The sequence below is a fragment of the Triplophysa rosa genome, linkage group LG5, assembly GCF_024868665.1.
Source record: "Triplophysa rosa linkage group LG5, Trosa_1v2, whole genome shotgun sequence".
Taxonomy (NCBI): domain Eukaryota; kingdom Metazoa; phylum Chordata; class Actinopteri; order Cypriniformes; family Nemacheilidae; genus Triplophysa; species Triplophysa rosa.
Genome location: NC_079894.1, coordinates 12,340,335 through 12,362,272, shown reverse-complemented (window position 1 = coordinate 12,362,272; position 21,938 = coordinate 12,340,335). Strand labels below are relative to the sequence as shown.

The window sequence follows — 21,938 nt, the reverse complement described above, 5'->3', positions numbered from 1 at the left end:
CTATGTCATGCGATGTTGCGCAGTCTGACCAGGCAAAACATCCCAGTACCGCGAGAGCAGACTCTTCTGTATGCTTTTGACTTGCTCTCGCGATAATCTGATGGCAAATGTAGCGCGACATCCGCTAGAAGTCGAAGACACCGAGCCGAGCTGCACTATCAGCCTACGGATAGGCTGTGGACCCTCAGACATCCGTAACGACATGTGCACGCTTAAGCCCTCCATGGGGCCATGTGGACTCGGCTAAGTAACTGGAAATGGCTGAAAAACAAAGATGGAATAAAAAAGAAAGAAACTTATTGCATTAACGGCGCAGTCATTGGTTTGATCGCCAGGGAACACACAAACTGAACATGTATGGCATGAATGCCCTGTAAATAGCTTGACATAAAAATATCTGCCAAATGCGTAAATGTGAAATAGGGCATCTCAATAAGATAAATGTAATAGCACTGATGCAACATTTTGTTAGAATAAGCACTAAGAAAACAATACTTCCATGCAATTATTAACACAACAACAGAATATGCATTATGATAGCAAAGTTTATTATAACAAATGTCTATTTACCGCACACCAACCAATTAGAAGGTGTCAATTTTTTTGTCATTTTGATTTTTTAACTCATTAAATGAACAAACCAATATTTTTAAAAATAAAAGTGTTTACTTGCATACTTTCAACATTTTAAAACTCAGACAAAAGAGATTTTTTGGGATACAAATATGAAGAGATAAAAAAAAAATCTAAACCGGTGCCAGCATAGTTCCAAAGAGAAATATTAACAACTGCTATTTACCCACTTGTAAAATTGTGCATATAAAATCCATCGATCTAAATACACAGAATTCATTCTAAAATTCTAGAACTTAAACATCTCCCCAAGAAAAAAGGTAGCCTAATTCAAAAATAAAATCAGATTGAAATGTTCGAAACCCATTTGAGAAGACAACACCTCATTGGAAATGCAGCTGTGTTCAAATTTGTATCCCCCACATTAATCACATTAAATCTTGTACATGCAATAGCTCACAGACATTACATTTTACTTAAATCAGTTTGCTTCTGACCTTATAAACAAAATGGGCTGGTTTTCATCGCCTAGTCTAGGTCTATGAAATTTTCAGCAGTTTCAAAATCTTCTGATCAATAGAACAGCCTCTAAAACTGGATCCAAGGGTTCAGACTGATCGTTTTACTACATCTTAATAAAATAAGATAATCTGTCCTTCCATGCTGGACTGCACCACTGTGTAATATAAAAAAAATACAGATGTACCAGTACAAATGTTGTATTGCAGCGGTTTGTGCCAAATTGTGTGTGCATAATGTTCCACTACTACAAAACTTATTATTGCACTAAGAATTTTAAAATCCAGCATTCAAAGTAACCAGTAAATATAATAAAAGCTTAAGGAATTAACATAGGGTCATAACAAAAGAGCAGAGGTTAATCTAAAACCAGTTCCATGATCAACTATATGATCACTTTGGTGCATTAATTAATACCAATAAAAGTTTTCTGCACTCTTACCTCCAAACACACCAACTAAAAGAAATACAGAACAGTCTCAGAGTCCAAGATGAAATACATTTTTGTTTTACCAAGCATGATTAAATCAAGTGTGTTTTGACATGGCACTCTTTGTCCTCGTAACTATAATCATTAAGAGAGCTAAAGAGAGATGGGCAGCATAGTAAAACAGTCAGTCAGTCACAGTCATTTCAGTCCGTCACTTTAGCAGCCTCAAAGTTGACTGCCAGCTTCCTGTGTTTCCGCTTGGATGCAGAGCCGGGCGTGTGAGGGTTGGCACTTTGCCTGGGTGTTTTGGGTGTGGTGGCAGTGGGCTTCTCTTTAGGCTTGTCGGTACCGGGCGGGGGAGTTTTGGGAGCTGAGGGGGAAGAAGAAGCTGGTTGGGAAGGTCCACTGCTCTGGGCCTGGAAAGAGGACAACTGCTTTGCATCTTGGTACTTGGTTCGCCCTGAAACCCGCTTCTTAGTCACCTGAAGACATGATATCATGTTATTAATAGATCAGTGTGCAACCCAAACCCTTGCCGATAGAAACAAGACTTAAAATCCATTGACAGGGATTTAAATGTTCTTGCCTGGAGGGGAACAAACTGGTTGTGGGATCCGCTGGCTGCTGAGGGTGGAGGGACCTGTGCACCAGGGAAAGTACCCCCAAAGAATGGATGCCCCTGGTGGGGAAGTTGCATACCCCAGTGGAGGGGTCCATACCCTTGTGGGGGCATCAAAAGACCACCTGTGTAAAAAAGACAGATGAAGTGTGAAGTAAAAAATACAATATAAAGAGAAACTTGATACGGAATACACTTGCCTGGTGGCTGGCCGAAGATAGAGGGATGAGGTGCAAGAGGCCTCATCTGCTGTACTCCAGGGAATATGGGAGGTGGAAGTGGGAATGAACCCAACGAGTTCTGTAGGACACCATGAACATGTCATTCTTAGTTAATGAATGTATGATCTAGTACAAATGTCACAATTTGTTTAGCGAGTTACCAAGCGTTGGAGGGCAAAGAGAGCCGTTTTCTCTTTGGCTTCAGTTTCAGACTGACACTGAGGACCATGGACCAGTAGACCATTAGACAGCTTCACTTGACACACCATCAGATTCTACAGAGAAAAAGAGAGGATGAGTATTGACTACAAGAATATTTTTCTGACCTTGATAAAACATTTCTGTTCAAGTCACAAAAATATGGCTACCAGAAACATCACAATTCTCAGGATCAGACAGATTTGGGAAGAGCTTGTTTGAAAGACCAACCTGTCTATGGCGGAGAAAGGCGAACTCTGGAGGTCCCATGCCAAGCCCCATGCATACGTGGCCGAGCTCAGCAGCCATGCTGGGCAGTATAGGGGGCTGGCCAGCCAGAGGAGGAGGAGGTGGGGTTTCAGTCTGAGGTGTGTTTATACAAGCAGCTGTTGGGGCAGGGAGCATCCTTATTTGTTTACAAAGCACACTTCACATGATACGCAACAAAGATTATATCAGGTTTGATAACTATTCAATTGCTCAATAGTTCATTGCCTGGATCATGTAAAATCTTCGCTGGACACAGTTAAGTACCTAGCTTTTTGCTGGACCGTCTCTTGTTTAGCTGTTGGATGCTGGGGTTTGATGAATTCTGGCCTTCAGAAAGCAAAGTAGACTCAGGGGCAGAAGAACTTGTTCCAGAGCTGTCGATCTTCAACATTTCTTTCAACATAAGTGTCCCCTTCTGTTTAGAGAAACATTTTATTTATAACAAGAGACATCAAGATAACCGCGTCATGAAATAAAAACCTGAACAATTTATGAAAGTACACCGGTTCTTCTTATTTTACACTTTTTTTGTACAGACATTCCTTAAAATACTGTGGATGAGAGAATTATGGATTGCTCACCATAGCAAACGACTGAGGAGACAGAGGCTCTCCTGATTGGCTCTTGGGCTCTTGATGCGGATAGTGCTGAGCTGGCTCAGGGTCCTTTGAAATCTTCAGATTGGCTATAAGCTCCTCAAATTCAGCAGATACCTGTACAAATAATCATTACATGCTAACACTTAATATGCCTTTTACAAACAATAATGTCAAAAAGCAAACTAAATATTTTAGAATACGGCTTATATAGTTATTATAGAGTGAATGTGCTGTTTTATACCTTATTTGAAGGTCCTTGTAAGTGAGTAGAATTCAGATCTTCATTTCTTTTTAGAAGTCTAATATTTCCACCTGCGCCCTGCAAAACCATCATACAAAACATACATAAACCATTTAAAACAATCAAATATTCCAAGGCACTTGCATGGTTAAGTTTATAAAAACATCCTTAACATGACTGATCAATGCGTTTCGGCTTGACACAGCCTTCCTCATTGGTATACATAAATCTATTCTGCATCTCACTATTGTCATCAAAACACAGAGCAAAAAAAGACTTATGTTTACAGCTACTGTACATGTAGAATACAAGTTACTCATGTACAACTGAATAGATGTGGTAACCGTGTTTAAAACATGTACAATGTTCAACAGGTTTGTTTGTGCAGTGTGAACACAATTATGTTCTCAACCTTCTACATCCAAACGGAAACTTAAAATGTCTGTGTTTGTTGCTGTTTGTCAGATCAGTGTAAATTATGATCTACAGACGTGAGGATATGATAAACAAGTGTGTAGTTATACAGAGAAATGGTAAACAAAAACCTTACAGGTTTGTTGAATGGGTCAATGTATTGGTTCGGTTTCTGTCCCTCTGATTGTCGTTGTTGTGATACTAAGCCACTGCTTTTCCCAGCCTGTTACAAAAAATACCAGGTGAATGTCCTTACAATAATTACAACAACAAAAAAACATAACATACATAAATAATATGTAAACCAAAAAAGGACTACTGTATTCAAATTATTCCGAATTTCAAGTTGTGATAAATGTGACAAATACTTTTCAATCCCGTATTACAGGAAAACTCACATTGTTTTGCCAGTGAGCCGGTGGTTTCTGGGGCATTCCTGTACCCTGCAGAGACTGCCATACATTACTGAACTCCTTCTCATTTCCAGAGCCCTGCAGGAATGCACAAAGCTGTGATATAATGCAATATAACCTTTCAGCCTTTCAGAGCAGAATGGCTTTCCTTAACGTCATAACCACTTCAAGATATTTTGACATCCACAAACCATGTGTTGGTTCGTACCTTGTGTTGGTTTTTCTGGTTGAGGGTTTTATGAGGCGAGTTTCTGTTGCCCTGAGTGTCAGCCCTGAGATTGAGACCTTGTCGGCCATTCTGCTGCTTTTAACAGGAAATTCAACACTGTTAGAGATTATCCCCACACGAAACAACATACTTCCTCTTCACATAACTAAAGAACTGGTTTGCACTGCCTGGATTTCTATCGAACTGTGTATTCATAAATGCAAAAGGCTAGTACAAGCACGTTGTGCTGTGGCAAAAAAAGTTTAAAGTTGGCTCATTTGCCGATTTCCACATAAATTCCAGGCCAAATGGACAATCTAAAACTTGACAGAGTGAACTGCTATAAGGGGTGAGTGTGTGTCTGTTACCTGTGTAGGGATAAACGGTGAACGTGGCGAGTGGTTAAGGCCGCCCAGGTGGCTTTTGTGGGTGGGATGGGATGAGGAGGGCTGGGGTTTGACGATGGCAGTGAGTTTGTGCTCCTTCCTGCTGCCATGGCTCAGGTTTATTAAGGCACTGGGGGGCAAACGATAGCCACGCCCAGGAGAGCACCTGAAAATCAACATCAGACTCAGTAAACCATGTCTTTACTCTTTATTAACTGCACTGTCAAGTAACAGTGTACGAAATTGATGAAAACTATGTTTGAAAATATCACAACAGTGTTATCTGGCAAAATATTGCAATGCTATCCATAATTTTCCTGCCTCTGGTACTAATAAACTCATCTGTACCTGATAGTGAGTCCTCCAGCAAAATCCTCATCAAACAGCACCTCGTACAGAACTTCAGTCTCTCGTTCAGCTGAAAGTCCAGGGCGGAAGAAAATGAGAAACCAAGACAAAACTGGTGGTCTCCAGCCAACGTGAGAAGACTCCTTGAGCATTAAAATGTGTTTTAGAATGCTGTTACCTCCTTTGATACCAGTGATAGTCCCTCGAAGTCCAAGAGGAACGGAGAAACTCTCTCTCACATTGACCACGCGATCAAATAGGTGATATTCTGCATCAGGATCAGGAACGACACCGTGTTGCTGCACTAGAGGCTGTTCACAAACATTACATTACACACTATACACATCACACGTACACATCATACACATTCATACAAGCATACCCTGAAGAGCAGGTGGGGCTTGACTGTCACTCTCACTTTCTTGTTCATCTTCTTGACCTGTCACCAACAGAGAGAAACACAACATGAAGTTTGCAACAAAACGGTGACTCTTGTGGGGGTCCAAATGTTTTTGTGTATCAACCTTTGTTCTCTCCAGTTCTTCCTCAATTTTCTCCACAATGCCAGCGTCCAGGATCTGCAGGTCACATGATGCTCGAGATGAAGAGCTCACTGGGTGAGCTTTTAACCAGGCCTGGATCTCCTGGACCTTCTCAGCCCTAAAAGAGAAATATCATCATCAACATGGCCGTAGCCACTCAAGTGTGTTGGCGAATTTAGCAGATTAGCAACAATTACTACAATGGTTATAAACCAATAAGTTTTTACAAAATCTATCATTACACCAAATTAAAATGGAAAATAACATTTTTGGTGTACCAAACAGATGGTCTGGTATAATGTGAATACACGTGTATTAGAACTTTTCTTTAGGAAAGAAGAGTTGAGAAAATACACACCCATTCTCATCTTCTCCTGGCCAGATATCATCTTCATAAAAGATGTCATCATAACTGTTTCTCGCTACAAAGTCAAGCACCTCTGAAAATCTGCGAGATGACATTTTGTTAAAATACTTGCATTGATAAGCAAGGCAGTAGTACAACCATAAATACACACATACAAACCTTTCTAGGTATTCAGCTAAAAGTTCTTCTACAGCAGCAGAGTAAAGCCACTCTTTCTCTGTTCTTTTGGTGTAACCAGGAACTTCCTCATTCTTCTTGTTGAACTTGAGATTGAGGCCCGCATTAACTTTCTGCTCTCCATGAGGACTGAATGGGGAGGAATAGAAAACAAAAGAAAAACACTTAAATGCCATCTTATTTAATGAAATGTTGTGACTGTGACTTGTGGCAGGACATGTTTTGAAAGATCCACTTTCTCATTGTTACAAAATTCCACTCTTAATCAAAACATCAATATGTTCTGTTTGACTGAGAATTGCATCATAGCTGTTTCTTATTATTTGTGCAATGACAAAAAGTCCCTACAGTCCCAACAGTGTATGATTCACATGCTGAATTGCACTGACTTTTTCTTGGATCCTCTTCCGATAAAGATGCTACCGGAGAACCTTGAGACGAGGTAGCTTGTGATTCCAAGGCGGGAGGCGAGCACATACCCAGGACTATACTTCACAGAGTATTTCTGAGTGAATGAAGAAAAAGATTACTGGTAAAATCTCCACAAAAACTAACACAAATAATAACACAAAGTGTTAAAGACAAAAACAGATCATTGTTTGGTATTTGAATAAAACACAATAGAGAATGTTATGAATTAGTCATAGGAAAAGTGTACTCTATATTAGTGATATCTGGATTAATTCAAGGTGTGCTATGCAATATATAAGTCCAAGACTTACATGCTGGTTCTGTATTAAGGCATCAAGCTGAGGTTCACACGGTACAGTGAAAACCACTCGGACTCGTCCCTCATTGATGACATCACTAGAATCTTGCACCTGCAGCCAACAGAAAGCATCTACATAAACAATAACTATTACAAAAGAGTTTAAAGAAATGTTTGACGATTAGAAATAGCCCGAAGATTACAAAGTTACATACATCCCCCATTGCACCATAATATGGGTTTCCAACCATAAAGACAGAAGTTCCTGGTGTAAACAGCTCCTCTAATGTCTTAAAGCGCGCCAATGAGGAGTCAAAGGCTTTGATATCCTGAAGTACACGAAAATATATAAATAAGATATTGATAATCATACATTTTAAAATAACTATGTTAAGTTTAAAAAAAAAGAGTTAGGACATACAGAAAAAAAAGAGAAACAAGTTTAAATTGTACCAAAAAAGGAAACTCTTATCTTATTTGATAGACTAGAGAAATATTTACCTTCACTATGGTCTGGTGTGGAAAGGGCAGGACTTGTTTGGCAAACTGCTTCTCCAAATGGACCTTTGCATTTTGACCAATGACATACTTTCTGCCGATCAGGAGCTGGGCATATATCACCAGATCTGTCTCACTGATCACAATGCCCTTACGCTTGCTAAAGCTGAAAAACAAACACAAGTCTTATCTTTAATACGTGCCTCAAACAAAACAGAGTACTTTTCAAAGATTTGGTGCATGAATCTTAGACATTCAGTAACTGGTTATTTTTCAAAAGCACTCATTGTAGAGCCCAGTACCTTCTAATGTGATTTATGGGCAAAGATTGAGTTTAAGATGATGGAACGTGCCATTTTCGGTGCAATATACAGATACATTACTTCATCCATATCCATCTAGTACATCCATCATCTCAAAAGAAAAATTTCATCATGACCCTTATGTCATTTCAAACCTGTATGACTTTCTTTATTCAGCAAAACACAAACAAAGATATTTTGAAGAGACCTTGTAACCAAACATAAGACCTCTTTGACTTCCATTATATGGACAGAAAACCACAGAGACATCTCTCAAAATATCTTTTGTGTTCCACAGAGGAAAGAGTGATGTACAGATTTTGAACATGATGGGGAATACATGATGAAACATGTTCAATATGACTGTGTTGCCATATTACAAAACAATACACATCTGCGATTGGAACTATAGTATATCCCCTGATCTCTTGGCAAAAACGCATGTCAAGATGGTGATCCATTGTTGTCACTATTGGAGATTTCCATCACTACATAACTCATCAAACACCAAAGGCCTGTGATACGCAAATCATACTCTTAGCTGACACATTTAGTCAACACATTTATTTTTACAAATTACAATTACTAATACAAATGTAATGTTGCATAGAGCTACGTACTATTCGGACAGGCCTTGCACTTCTTTAATCCACTCTTTCTGCTCTTTATCGGTCAGATGGGTCACTTTAGTAGGGGGTGGAGTGTCATCCACATACAGCAACTGTGATCCTGACGGTTCTTCTAAAGCAAACCTACAAAGAAATGAGGAGACACTTTAAATAGCCTAAGACACAGAGAATTTACACTGTGTGTAAATTACACAAACATACTTGATGGACTTACTTAGTTTCTCCATCCGAAACTGCTACAACTCGAGCTTCCATCAGATGAGGCCAGTTCACAAACAAAGACTTTCCCAGAACCAAAGCTGCAACATCTTCTACCTGCAGCACAGCAAAACACACCATACCACATTACTGCAAAACACTTCATTTTCTGCAGTAGTTTCCAAGATAAAGATAAAGCATGCTCAACGTTTGATGGTAATAAAGTGCTCACTTGCTCCACCTCCTGGCCTGGCAAAATTTCCAGTATCGTGTTTTCTCCTCTGCTGCTTTGCTGAAACACCATCACCCCACTTTTCTTCTTATAAAACTGTGTAAGAGAGACAATCTGTGTTAACCCTGTGATAACCCAACAGAGCTCTTCATTAATCGGACAATAATCTGTTATCTGCAGTCAGACGGGGCTTTGTTTACTTTATGGCGGATGTGCTGTAAGGTGGGGAAGCCACAGAAGTAAAGCGCTCCTCTGTCAATCCTGCAGCCCACGTGTTCCACAGACACATGCCATGCATCCATCGGGATTGGCGTTTGTCTAGAAACAGACACAGAACAAAAAGAAGATATTTTGAAGAACGTTGGTAACCAAACAACACTGACCCCTATTGACTTCCATTGTATGGAAGCACTACATTGGCTGCACAGGACTAAGATGTCGTCGTGCTTCGCTTGTTTGCCGAAGGAGATAATGTATTTACGAAACATGCTCTGTAGAGGAGTTTGCCCGTTTAGGCCACCTGTAGAAACAACATGGAAATGGAGATAGAAATAGGAAACATAACGCTTCATTATGAAAAGCCTTTATACACCCCTGAACACATAGTTATGTATATTATATAACATTTCTGTCAATAGATCCTCCAAAAAAAAAGTATACACAGCAACTTTAACTGTAGTCAAATCTTCATATACATATCAGAGTGTGAGGTGGTCATACCTGACATGGCAGTGGACGATATTGGGTAACATTTGGGGGAGAGGAGAGTCGTAGGTATAGTCCAGTTCTTTATCAAAGCAGTACACAGCACATTCAGTATGTCTGTTCCTGGCCTTCTCTGATGGGGTCAGTTTAAGCATGTAAGGCTCCATTGCTGCTAACAAGCATTTCTGAACGTAAAGACAAAACATGACACCTTACATTCACCACACAGACACCATCACAGATTTGATGAGATACACGATGACTGCATTTAAGCACCTCATCGATAAATGGGATGAGCACCACGGCCTCCCACTCCTGCTGCTTGCCGTTCAGGTCCGTTTTGAAGTCCTGTGGGTAATACTCAACAATGGGCGAGCTCAATGATGTCATTAGGTGCTACAACAAAAGAGAGCAAGCCAGTTAGAAATAAGAATACTGAGAATCAGAGTGACTAATTATGGTGAACATGTACACAGAATAACATTGATATGAGGTGCACCTGGTAACACTGTGGAAGTAGCTCTTTGCTAGCTGCAGGCAGGACGCCCAAAAGCTGTTCAAAAGGCATGAAGGGTTTGGCCAGGTCAAAGGTCAACTTGAGGCTAGAGATGTTTCTCACATCAGAGAGGAAAGGGGCATAGTGGTACGGATAATACCTGTAGAAATATTGGATAAATAAGACATCTTTTAAAGTGATAGCTTGCCCAGAAATGAAAATTCTGTCATCATTTACTCACCCTCCTGTCATTTCAAACCTGTATGACTTTCTTTCTTCTGCAGGACACAATAAAGATATTTTCAAGAATGTTGGTAACCAGTACCCATTCACTAGCATTGGTTTTGTGTCCATAGAATAGAAGTGAATGGGTGCCACCACTGTTCGGTTACCAACATTCTTCGAAATATCTTCTTTTGTGTTCTGCTGAAGAAAGAAAGCCATACATACTATTAACACATAGACAAACTGCACAAAAACCCAAAGTGCTCAAAGTCATCTGACATTTCAAAGCAAATAAAAATACAGTTATTACACACAGTTGATTCACTCACCAGCTCCATGACTGAACTCCATGGTAATAATAATGGAGGATCCATTGGATACCTTCCACATAACATTTAGCCTGATTGGCTAAAAACTCACTGCAAGATGAACAAACAAAACAAGACTTTACATTTCAATTTCAGATGCACAAAGACGAAACACATCCTCTACTCGTTTATTGGCCCACTTAAAAGGACGAAGACTCACTCTGAGACGACATCAACGCCTATCTTGGTCATGTAGTAAGTGCGCTTATACTGGCGAAACTCCGTTTCAAACATGTCGTCATCCTCACCGTCCTCTTCTGTGCCTTCTGGTGCATTGTGGGAAATATAAACTCTTTGTTTAAAGTCTTACTCCACTTTGCTCTAATACAAGGCATTGAACAATTACAGATAAAGACAGTAAATGAACCACAAAGTGTGTACCTCTTCCTGGAGTGTGTGTGCCCTTAGCTCCATCAAGAGCAGCAAGACACAGGGAGGCATCTGAAGACTGAGAACATGCATGAATTAGCACTTTATCAGAGAGTTTGTGGGTCTACAGGAATAAAAGAGACATCTCATATGTGAACCCTTTGGCTTCATACTTCAAAGTATATACTTACTTTGCTCTTCTTTAAAACTTTGGCATCAGCCTCCTCAGCCGCTAGCCCAGCTGCCTCGTTCAGGTATTTGTTCCCCACCTTACTCTCAAACCACTTCAGATCAACAAACACTTCACTGAAGTGCTCTCGGTCAAACTGACAAAACGGAAGCGCATGGAAATGGCATGTAGTAGACATGGCATGTTATAGTGTAGTATTGTACAATGCAAGAATATGTATGTAAACAAACACTCACATCTGAGAGCTTCTCCATATACTTCTCAAAACGGCCGAGGTTGAGGTGACCATTTTCATTCAGGTAGCCTGATGGAGGCAAATCATTAGTGCCACAGAATCTGACCTTCTTAAAGTGACAATTTGCCCAAAAATGAAAATTCTGTCACCATTTACTCATCTTCAACTGGTTTAAATTTTATTGTTTAGCTGAAAACGAAAAAAAATATTTGGAATAGTGTTTGTAATCAAACAATTCTGGGGCACTATTGAATACTATAGTAGGTAAAACACTTCTATGGTAGTCAATGGTGCCCCAGAACTGTGTAGTTTCCCACATTCTTTAAAGTATCTTCTTTTGAGTTCAACAGAACAAAGAAATGTATACAGGTTTGAAACAACTTGAGGGCGAGTAAATGATCACAGAATTTAAATTTTTGGGTGAACTGTTCCTTTAAAGAAACATCACTCTAAATAAACACAAATGATCACATGCATGCTCTGTAAACGGCATGCACGCTGACTCACCGCCTAGAGAGGGCAGCACGTTGATATAAGTTCGGTAGAGCAAAGGCAGAGCATCATGGTTAATGTGCAGGTGAGGAAGATGAGGAATGAAGTCATTTCCCACCAGGAAACCCATTAGGACCCAATCGTCTATGATCCGCTCCAGGTCATACTCAAAAGTGATCTTTTTCTGAGGCAGATTGAATTATATCGCATTGATTTAAACTCTTTAACTTTACAGAGGCGTCATATTGATTTAGTTTAATTCTGGCATGCTTTGAGACAAGTATATGAAAAGAATGAAAGTTCACATATCCTTACCCTAAGCTCTGAGAACTCATAGTCAATGTATTCCCTCATAAGGGAGAGATGGAGCAGGTGAAAGGTGGTCTCCTCGGGGGCTGTTATCCTAGAGGTCACACAAAATTCAATTATTAATACATGCCCTAAACTCTCTTACACTTGCCCCTTTATATAAATAAAATATCACTGCCTGTTTACCCTCACCACAACGGCACACCACACACCTCTTTTGTGAATTCTTGCCCCCGAAGCGCACCTCCTCTCTGAGGAGAGAAAAGTTAGGCTCGTGGCTGGTCAAGCCAAGCATAATCTACAAATAAGAAGGAAAGACAGAATAAAACAGACAAAAAAATAAACATTAAAAGGGATCATAATGGAAACAGAATTCTCTCTCTTACACATACAAAAATGTTCTCACCAGGTCAGCGTCCAGGCCGTAAAGGCAGTGCCTCGTGTTTGGATTATGACTCGGTTTGGCACTCTCAGAACGAATGAACTCCATGATTTTGTGCTCTCCTTCACCAGGTGTCTATAAATAAACAGGTACCAAAAACTAAGACATGAACACACACGCAACACAAAGATCTAAACTTATGAACTCACCTCATGACCAGACAAATATACATTCACTCCTTGCCATGATTTATCTGTGGACAGTTTATTGTGAACAAAATATTTAAGCTGCTCCTGTAGCCTGGCCATGAAATCCGTTCCTATGGAGAGAAAAAACAATAAGTAAGACACATAATTTTCATAAGAGATCGTCATACAGCAAGACCATACAGATGTAAATAATAAGGAATTTTAAGATTCTGGATCCAGCACCGCAAAACAATTCTGGTTCTTTAACAGTTTTGTTAGCAATTTTGAAAAAGAAAATATATTTTTATTCACTACTTTCTGAAGCATGTTCTCAATTTTAGGATTTATTAACAGAACAGTAATAACAATAATCTTTTTTTAGTCAAATAATAATAATAGCTCTGCTTGAGAATAAAACAAAAAGGAACAAACATGCAACAGTTTACCTGATCACAATTATGTAGCAATTTTACTGTTATTCTTGCTATTTTCTCTCATTCACTTCAAATAGAGTACATGGAATATTAATCCTAAAGCTTTCATAAATAAGTTATAGACAACCTCAGTCAGGATTTTTCCTGTTATTTTGCTCTTAGATTAGATTTTTTTGTACACATTGAGCTCGAAAGCTTCTGTCTTTTCCTGTCAAACAACATGAGGCTCGAAAAAGGATTACAGAACTTTTATTATTAGCACAGGACAAGAGAGATAGAGATGCACACAAACCAGGAGTGATGCAGTTAGAATCAAATCTGGCCTCTGTGGGTAAAACTTCACCCTTCTCCAAAGCCTTTTTAATTTTCTCCTCGGCCTCTTTTGCTGACCTTCCAGAAACACGTACATAAACTAAAGTTAACACAGTGGTAGTAAAATATTGCACACTATATGTCATGTTTATTTAAACAGCAAAATGTGCTGTTCAAGAACAACAAGTAAAGATATAAAAAATGTTTCATATTTCATTTAAAACATCAGCTGAGTGTACGTGCAGGTACAGACGGTCTCAACTGTTCTGTTATACCTGAATCTTCGTCCACGCTGCTGGTTCATCTTGGCCCTGGGTGCAACTCCATCGACCGCCATGAAGAACACTTTCCTGGGCTTAATAATGCGAAAGAGCACTTCCAGGTAGTGAAAAATGTCAGCAAATATCTTCTCCTCAGAAATACGGAAGTGAACGTCCTCATCATTAGGGTGGGAACATTGATGGATGATACCGTTCATATCTAAATAAAGGTTGTCAAACTCTGGGATCTGTCATAAATGAAACAAAAGTGAGAAAATGAAATTCAAATGCCTGGTGTTAGTAATACACTAACCCAGCTAGCACAGGTACGTCTGTAAGATGTCTGCTAAAGATCTGGAAAACATCTGCTGTGTAAAAACATCCGCTAAATGTCTTAGAAACATCTTACAGGCATCTTCTAGATGTCTATATGACATCTGACAGCAGAAGTCTCAGAGACGTATTACAGATGAGCAAACAATTAAAAAAATGTCTTGCAGAGGTAAATGCGGGCATCAAATAGATGTCTGCCAGATGTATGTGTACTATGAAGGAAGTTAAAAATTGTAAAAAAAATAGCATTTAGACTACAAGACAGTAAAGAAACTGATACAGTAAATAAAGTCTAAGGTCTATGTAACTTTCAGTCTGTTAAGAAAAGCAAGGACTAAAGTGGAACAATAGGTGAAAATTACTTTAATTATTAACAATTATGTATAAATAATTATAAATTAATATTTTGAGGAATGAAAACTCAAGTTATTAAAACATTTTATTTATCAGCTCAGAACAATCTCAGAGCTGCTGTTGTTTCTTGCCAACTGTCAGGTTCACTGAAAAAAAAAAACTCTGGAAAAGGTTTACAAGCAAAGGCGTATTTGCTTTATTTCATGTTTCAGAATTTGTTGTGACCTGTTTTTGTATAAGTATGTTATTTGGTGGTACGTCATGTTTTCACAGCTTTTAAAAACAACACGAACGTGTGCCTCATATATTTCATAAACCCTCCTACGTTAGTACAGAGCTATATTCGACAGTGCATTTGCGTGGTCTGTAATAGCAAAAACTGCTACTGATTTGAGTGTTCGCTCTTTCTCAGTCGCAGATAGTCAAATATTTAATACATCTCACTGCGACTGGCTGCTCTAACCGAACGTTGTAGTGAGCTTGCGATCCCGAAATTTTCACCGTACCACTAATGGCAGAAAAAGCAGTATATAATTCGTTGTTTTTAGATCATGGCTAGTAACTATGCCTATGAAATCACAGTTTTAGTCTTCGTTGTTAGGTGTAAAGTCTGAGGTTTCGATCACAGAGCTGTGAATGATCTATACGGGCCTATTATATTTAGCCGAACAAGCTCACCTGATGCTCTTTGACCACTTCACTCAGACACGGATACCGCTCTGATATCCATCGGTAAAATTTGGGCACTCCCATCTTTTCGCTTAACTCTTCGAATAAGAATAATGTAGAGGAAATCTAAAAAGAAGCCAATATGAGCAGAGTTTCAAAGATTGGTGTTGCTAGCTGCGTCGGTTTTGTTTCTGTATGAGCTGTTACTTTCCAGCCAGTAAAAACGTCCGTGTGGAAACTCGGATGATGTCACTTATTGTAACAGCGTTCCGATACAGACGCGGGAAGCTAACACTTTAACAGCATGATAGATGTAAGTAAAAACATATATTTATAAAAATAGATCTGTACTGTTCACTTTAATTAAAAATAAAAATGAAATACAGATATAGATCACGCATTAGCATTTTCAACGCCTAGAGGTGTACGTACGATCAACACACTCTTTAAAGAAGTGCTACCACTAGGGCTACGATGTAATATGAGGCCAAGAGACAAAACATAGCGACCCCTCATGATATATAACCAAAGTTACTGTAAATGTGGATCAGCAGTGTATTATGTAAACATAACTGTTCAAATTGTAAAAAAAATTTAAATTGTTTATTTGGCATTAACCAAAACTAGTAATTGTCCTAACTAAGCGATACAGTCATTTTTATTACAGAAAACATATTTATAAACAAAATGCAATGAAGAATGGTTTAATTAATTTTGTTGACATTTATTTTGCATTACAATACATTTAAAGCTTGTGACAATTAAAAAATATTTTTGGACGTTTAAACATGATATTACCTATTACCTAGCTGAGTTAACACACAAGTTGGTAAATCAGACAGCAAATTAATCAAACGTGAGTTTTTTGTTAATCTACATGAAAATAATATTATTAATATGATTAATAATATTAATATTATAAAGACTTTTAATTTACAATAATATACAGAAAGAATTTTGTTCCAACAATACATAATTGTTGATGTTAATAATTTTAATTTCAAGATTGTATCAAGGATCTAATTTCTGAAACTATTCAAAATAAGAGTTTAATCTAACCACAAAGAGCCGAAAGATAGAACTTATTTTTATGCATCTGCTCCAATCACAGAGGGCCAGTAAATCCAGATGAATGTGGTAAGGCAGGTCTGGGCTGGGTTTCCCGAAACCTTCGTATCACTATGTTGTTCTTAAGAATATATCGCTACCACTCTTAAGGTATAGCTTAATAATGACGTAGCATTAAGAAGGTTTCAGGAAACCCAGCCCTGGTGATTTATTATAATGTGACTCAACTCAGCTGAAAGAGACCCTTGAGCACAAAACTTGCTGTTTTGTCTTTGTCCCCATGTTGGAGCTGCTCTTTTAGCTCTGTCATGCGATAGGAACTTCAAGATGATGGGGTGGGTAGTGGATAATTGATCCTATAATACCTAGAGGAACCCATAAAATTACAGAATAAAATGAAAGTACAACAGCATAAAAAAAAACATTTTTGTGCACCTGCTTGCTATAACGGAACCTGCATATGAATCAGGTTTTCACAATAGCCCATAAGTAAAAGCGTTTCAGGTATCAAATGACTTTTTTATATTTTAATATTTTTAGTCTATTGATGATTATACCTACATTTCAAAAAGCCTCTGAAACACTAAATATACCGTATGTCCGATCCACAGGGCTGTTCTACCAAGGTCAGCATTTAATCTTTTGTCAACCTGTATATTGCAGCAATTAAAACATTTGACTTACCACCTGGGTGTTGACCTGTATCAAGTAAAAGAGGAAGAGAATAAGCACTTGCTACATAGTTCATTCGAGATTAGATTATTTTAATATTTAAATTTAAAATCATTAATAATATGGCAAGAGTGAGCAATTGTCACACATCAACATGTGACAAAGCACATGATTACAGTATACTCACCCTGCCGCTTGAAGATAAGAATGCTTGTAAAAACAAATCCAACAAAGAGAAATGTGGTAAACACTGGAGCAATCACTCTTAAAACACCAACCTCTGAAAAATGTTCAGCACATAGTAAACGTTAAACTGATATTCCGTGAGCAATTGCATACTTTTGTGAACAGCAAACTTACAAGATGTCTTTGCAAGTATTTCAAATCACATTAAATAAATTCTGTACCAAGATTTAAGTATGTTATCTTCAATAAACATGCCAATTTCTGTAAATGTTTTGTTGGGTACCTTGCTGAAATAGTAACATCTATTTGAACTCGTTTTAGTCAGGTCAAGAAATATAAGTTGACTAAATAAATTGCTCAAACAAAGCTCAGGTTCATCATATAGCTCAAGTATGAAATCATAGGACTTTAACATTGCTCAGTGGTGCTTTGAAAGAGGCATGCATTCAAATCCATTTAAAATCTTTAACAAAAGAAAACATCATAAGAATTACCCTTTTGATTCCCATTGTCATTCATCTGATTGAAAAACTCCTCGCAATCTTCTTTCAAATGACTTTTCTCCAGACCTGCCAGCTCAATCTCAAGTGCCCACATTTTCTTTATATCACTCGCCTCAGGCACCAACACCGTCCACGAAACAGCGTCTGGATCTAACGCCAGATAATCTTTGCCATTCAGCAGAAACCGATCGGACAGTCCGCAGACTTGATAGCCCCGTAGCGTGCATTCTCTCAAACGTATGTAGGTGCCATTATCTTAAAAGATAAAGGTGTATTCATTGCCACGAAATGACTGCGTGAAAACGTAATTTATTGCACAAATATGCTTTACTTGCTGTTGCATGCTTCACGATTATCCTCAGGGCGTCATCTTGAATGGATCTGACAATGGGATGCTTGGCACTTTGCCCCTTTAAATAGCTGTCAGAAGCGCCATTGACAGAGATTCTCTCCACGACAGTCCCGTTTATCGATACACTGCGCTCGAATTGAATGACTATATCTAACACAACGGAGATTAATGTGTTTTATTGCTGCACAGTGCAAAACTAAAAAAATCTATTTTGGATTATAACAGGATAAAAGACTTACCCTTTGGTAGACCCCAGGACAGAGCCACGAGAAAAGCGAGAGTTAAAACGAAGATCATTTCTTCGAAACAAAAAGTTCAAGCAGGTTAAGTATAGCGAACGTTAGCTTCGTAAAGTATCTTTTCTTTCCGTTTCTATTTTTTATCATACTTATTAACCCAACACAGTAAATAAATAGCAAACATTGAAATGAACCAGAGCAAGAGCGTCAAGACCAGACAAGTATGTTTGGCTTAAACATGTAAGAGACAGTGAGAGCACTTGCTTGTCATTGGCTAAAACTGTTAAGGAGGGTCACAGTCTCACACCAGGGGAAAACGTCTATAGCCTACAAACACTGACCTGAAGTTGACATTTAACAGCTATGAAAACAAAAATAGTAATGAATAAACTGAGTTCAGACTTTTTGTTCTACCACCACCCTCGTGACAGGTTGTGTTGCTGTAGGCTACTTAAGTTTATGTTTGTTATTATTTTAAATGGATGATATAACCAAATCATGTATGTTTTAGTATACTGCATTTCCAAATTTGGTCAGTAATATTACAAACTGTTTTCCAGTTAAAAGAGACTACACCAATCATCACACATTATGTAATTTTTACAAGGTCTTTCTGTAATATTAGCCTAAATTATTAAAGTATAGGAGACATAGAGGATCATGACAGAAAAAATGATAAAGTCCAGAGCAGTACACTAAAAAAAATAAAAATGGTGCTGTATAGCACTAAAAGTGGTTCTTTACTCGTAATCATAGGGGAACCACTTTTAGTGCTATAGCACCATTTCTTGGTGCTTCAGTGGTTCTTCAGAGGTTCTTTGAGGTGACCGAGGTGCTATATAGCACCGTTTCTGTGAAAATTAAGCACCGCTGAAGCACCAAAATATGGTTCAGCACTAAAAGTGGTACGAGCCAAGGACCACTTTTAGTGCTTTGTAGCACTGTTTTTTTGGGGGGAGTGTACTAGAAAAACATGACAAGAGCAGGAAGAAATACTGTAAACAAAGACAGAGAGAAGAGCAGAGCAGACATGGGCATTCTTTGGCATTTTCTGGGAAACTGAAACTAATTAAGTTTCTTTTTAAAATGAAGATTAATGTAACCTTACACTCTTAAAACAAATGTGTTAAAAACAACACAACATGTGTTATTTATTACACATGTTCTGAGTGTGCACAGGGACAACACATATTGAGTTAAATTTGACACAGAACATGTGTTGTAAAATGTAACACACAAATGTGTTGCTTTAGTAAACACATCAATGTGTTATTTTGAGTGCATTTAACACAACTGTGTGTTATTGAATAATTGTTTAGTTTTAATATAAAAGATTAAACATATTAAATTACAAAATTTGTAAACTTTTTATTAAGAAATCAAACAGACAACTACTGAATACTGTCCAAATACTATTTATTTGTTCTTTTTTAACAAATATTTGAAATACGTTAAAATACGTATGAATTGTTTACAGTATTAAACAAGCACTTTAAACATAAATTACATTACATGCATTTTATAAAATAATTCATTGAATCTTAATACAGCACGTTAAACACTGTTGAATGAACAATGCCTGAAATGGTTTCCAAAATGTAAATTGCAAAAAAACAATTCTCAGCCTACATACCAACGTCTTATTTCACATTTAGAAAAATACTTAAAATGAACATTTGTAAACGAGATAAATAACACGTATAGTTCATGTACTGACCTGGTGTTCACCTGCTAACCTTATCAATTTAACATTAAAACCTGCTCAAAGACAGACAACATATTTCCAACAAATTAGTTTCAAACACTAACATATTTAAAATAAAACTTTGTATCTAGGAGTGACATATTGCTGATCACAAAATGACACAATATCCAAAGGTCTATAATCCTTTAAATCATCAGGCAGCTTTGCCATGTCAAAATCTTTGGTTTTGGTGACATTAAAAGAAAAAAAGTGTTCATCAAAATATTTTACTCTTAAAACTCGCAGGAACATAAATGCACATTCGCTTTCAATTTGGGGGATAATGTGTATAACTTCACCAAATAAAGGTTCTCCCCGTTCATCTGCTTTTAAAGGCAGAATGCATCCTGTCCTGTATGTTGTCCCCAAGAAGTTGATATTATTAGACACATGAATTGAACTAGTATAAGTGATCATCTCAAAATGAGAGTATGTTTTGAGTTTGTCAAGCAAGTTCTCACCCTTGTACAAAGATGCAATCATAACTGGAAACGCATTGGGCACAGTCATTTCAACATTCATTGGCAAGCTCAATTTCCAGTGGTACATTTGTTGAAGCTGATGTTTATGAGCCAGAGTTTTCGAAATATTTCTGAAGTTGCACACCACTTGAGCCTGGCGCTTCAAGAAGCTATGTTTTGCTTCGAACCTCATGCACCACAACTTGAAAGAGGTCCAAATAAAGTCATAATACTTGGGTAATGTGTCATAAAATGATGCTTAGGAATTAGATTCCTGTCAAGATAAAGAAACTTGAATTGCGTGTGGTGATCTATTATCAGCTGTTTAAGATAAACAGCAAGTCCTTCTGTCACAACAGGTGCAAAAATTATGTCACAAATCTCCCTCAACAACAGGTAAAGATGCCAATGTGGGCTGTTAGGATCAATTAAATCGCCCAAAAGAAAAGGTAACACTAGTAGTAAACACCACATTTGTGATGCACTTTGCTTAATAGCATTTTCAGACTTCAAGTTAACAATAACACTAGGTTTGTTTTTTTTATTTCCATATCCATAGTCAAATCCTGCTATTCTTTCATTTAGATGCTCCAAAGAAAACATTTTCTCTTCATAAATGAAATGCCGCAGCATTAATTTGACCTCAAGAGGTGCAACTCCCTCTAACACATCATGCATGATGTCCACACCAATATTTTCAGTTACATGGAAATACTGTAGGCTATTCAGGCATGAGTTATGTTTGACACCAGTTGCACTGGCATCATTAAGCTGTACATGGTATGCATAGTTTTCCCTTGTACGTCTCTCTGTGTTATTTTCATCAAAAATATACTGTGAACTTTTTTTGTCAATCAAACAAAATTGACAAAATCTGTTTGCAGAAAAACTTTCCAGATAGCCACATAGTGAGTGACAGGCAAGATTGTCTGTTGTCAACAGACAGACAGTTCCATGAAGTAACTGGCATTCATTGCCTATTTTGACCTCTATACCATTCTGCTCGATTTCTTTAATGTCTGTTAACAGCGGTTCCAGAATTTTGTCAAAACCATAAATGTCTTTATCAATAGAATTTGTCATGGCTCTGCTTCATTTAGTCATGTTTTTCTTGGTCCTGTAGCAGAGCCATGACAAAGTCTTTGGTTATGTGTGGAGAGAAACATATTGTTGTCCTTTTGACAATAATATACGTCTCCAGTGTCTCGTCATTGGCCCCGCTCCTCTCGTTTCCTTGTTATCTTTCCCTGAGTGTTTGATTACCCACACCTGCCCTGTGTGGTTATCCCTCGTTTGTGT

General features: G+C 38.0%; 1 protein-coding gene across 3 annotated transcripts; it reads right to left on the bottom strand.

The window, feature by feature from the left end:
• Positions 1–646: 646 nt before the first annotated feature.
• Positions 647–18,670, bottom strand: xrn1 (5'-3' exoribonuclease 1). Of its 3 annotated transcripts, XM_057334375.1 has the most exons (47): positions 18,435–18,670; positions 18,175–18,345; positions 17,835–18,098; positions 17,342–17,434; positions 17,167–17,181; positions 16,711–16,847; positions 14,074–14,306; positions 13,779–13,876; positions 13,074–13,183; positions 12,889–12,999; positions 12,695–12,780; positions 12,489–12,576; positions 12,189–12,357; positions 11,683–11,750; positions 11,448–11,582; positions 11,269–11,335; positions 11,048–11,153; positions 10,849–10,938; positions 10,298–10,454; positions 10,075–10,194; positions 9,814–9,983; positions 9,294–9,411; positions 9,094–9,189; positions 8,878–8,978; positions 8,655–8,786; positions 7,736–7,898; positions 7,450–7,563; positions 7,248–7,346; positions 6,915–7,030; positions 6,508–6,654; positions 6,340–6,429; positions 5,964–6,099; positions 5,822–5,878; positions 5,618–5,750; positions 5,440–5,509; positions 5,074–5,257; positions 4,706–4,801; positions 4,483–4,575; positions 4,221–4,307; positions 3,671–3,748; positions 3,412–3,543; positions 3,095–3,245; positions 2,792–2,946; positions 2,524–2,637; positions 2,342–2,441; positions 2,109–2,266; positions 647–2,004 (listed from the first exon to the last, which is right to left on the bottom strand). In XM_057334375.1, the coding sequence occupies exons 7-47, from the start codon at positions 14,274–14,276 to the stop codon at positions 1,726–1,728; spliced, it is 4,977 nt and encodes a 1,658-aa protein (XP_057190358.1). In that variant the 5' UTR covers positions 14,277–14,306; positions 16,711–16,847; positions 17,167–17,181; positions 17,342–17,434; positions 17,835–18,098; positions 18,175–18,345; positions 18,435–18,670; the 3' UTR covers positions 647–1,725. The 3 variants fall into 3 exon arrangements, with proteins under 3 accessions (XP_057190358.1, XP_057190356.1, XP_057190357.1); XM_057334373.1 differs by lacking the exons at positions 16,711–16,847; positions 17,167–17,181; positions 17,342–17,434; ... (1 more) ...; positions 18,175–18,345; positions 18,435–18,670 and adding an exon at positions 15,424–15,642; XM_057334374.1 differs by lacking the exons at positions 16,711–16,847; positions 17,167–17,181; positions 17,342–17,434; ... (1 more) ...; positions 18,175–18,345; positions 18,435–18,670 and adding an exon at positions 15,424–15,642 and having other exon boundaries at positions 4,706–4,798.
• Positions 18,671–21,938: the final 3,268 nt, after the last annotated feature.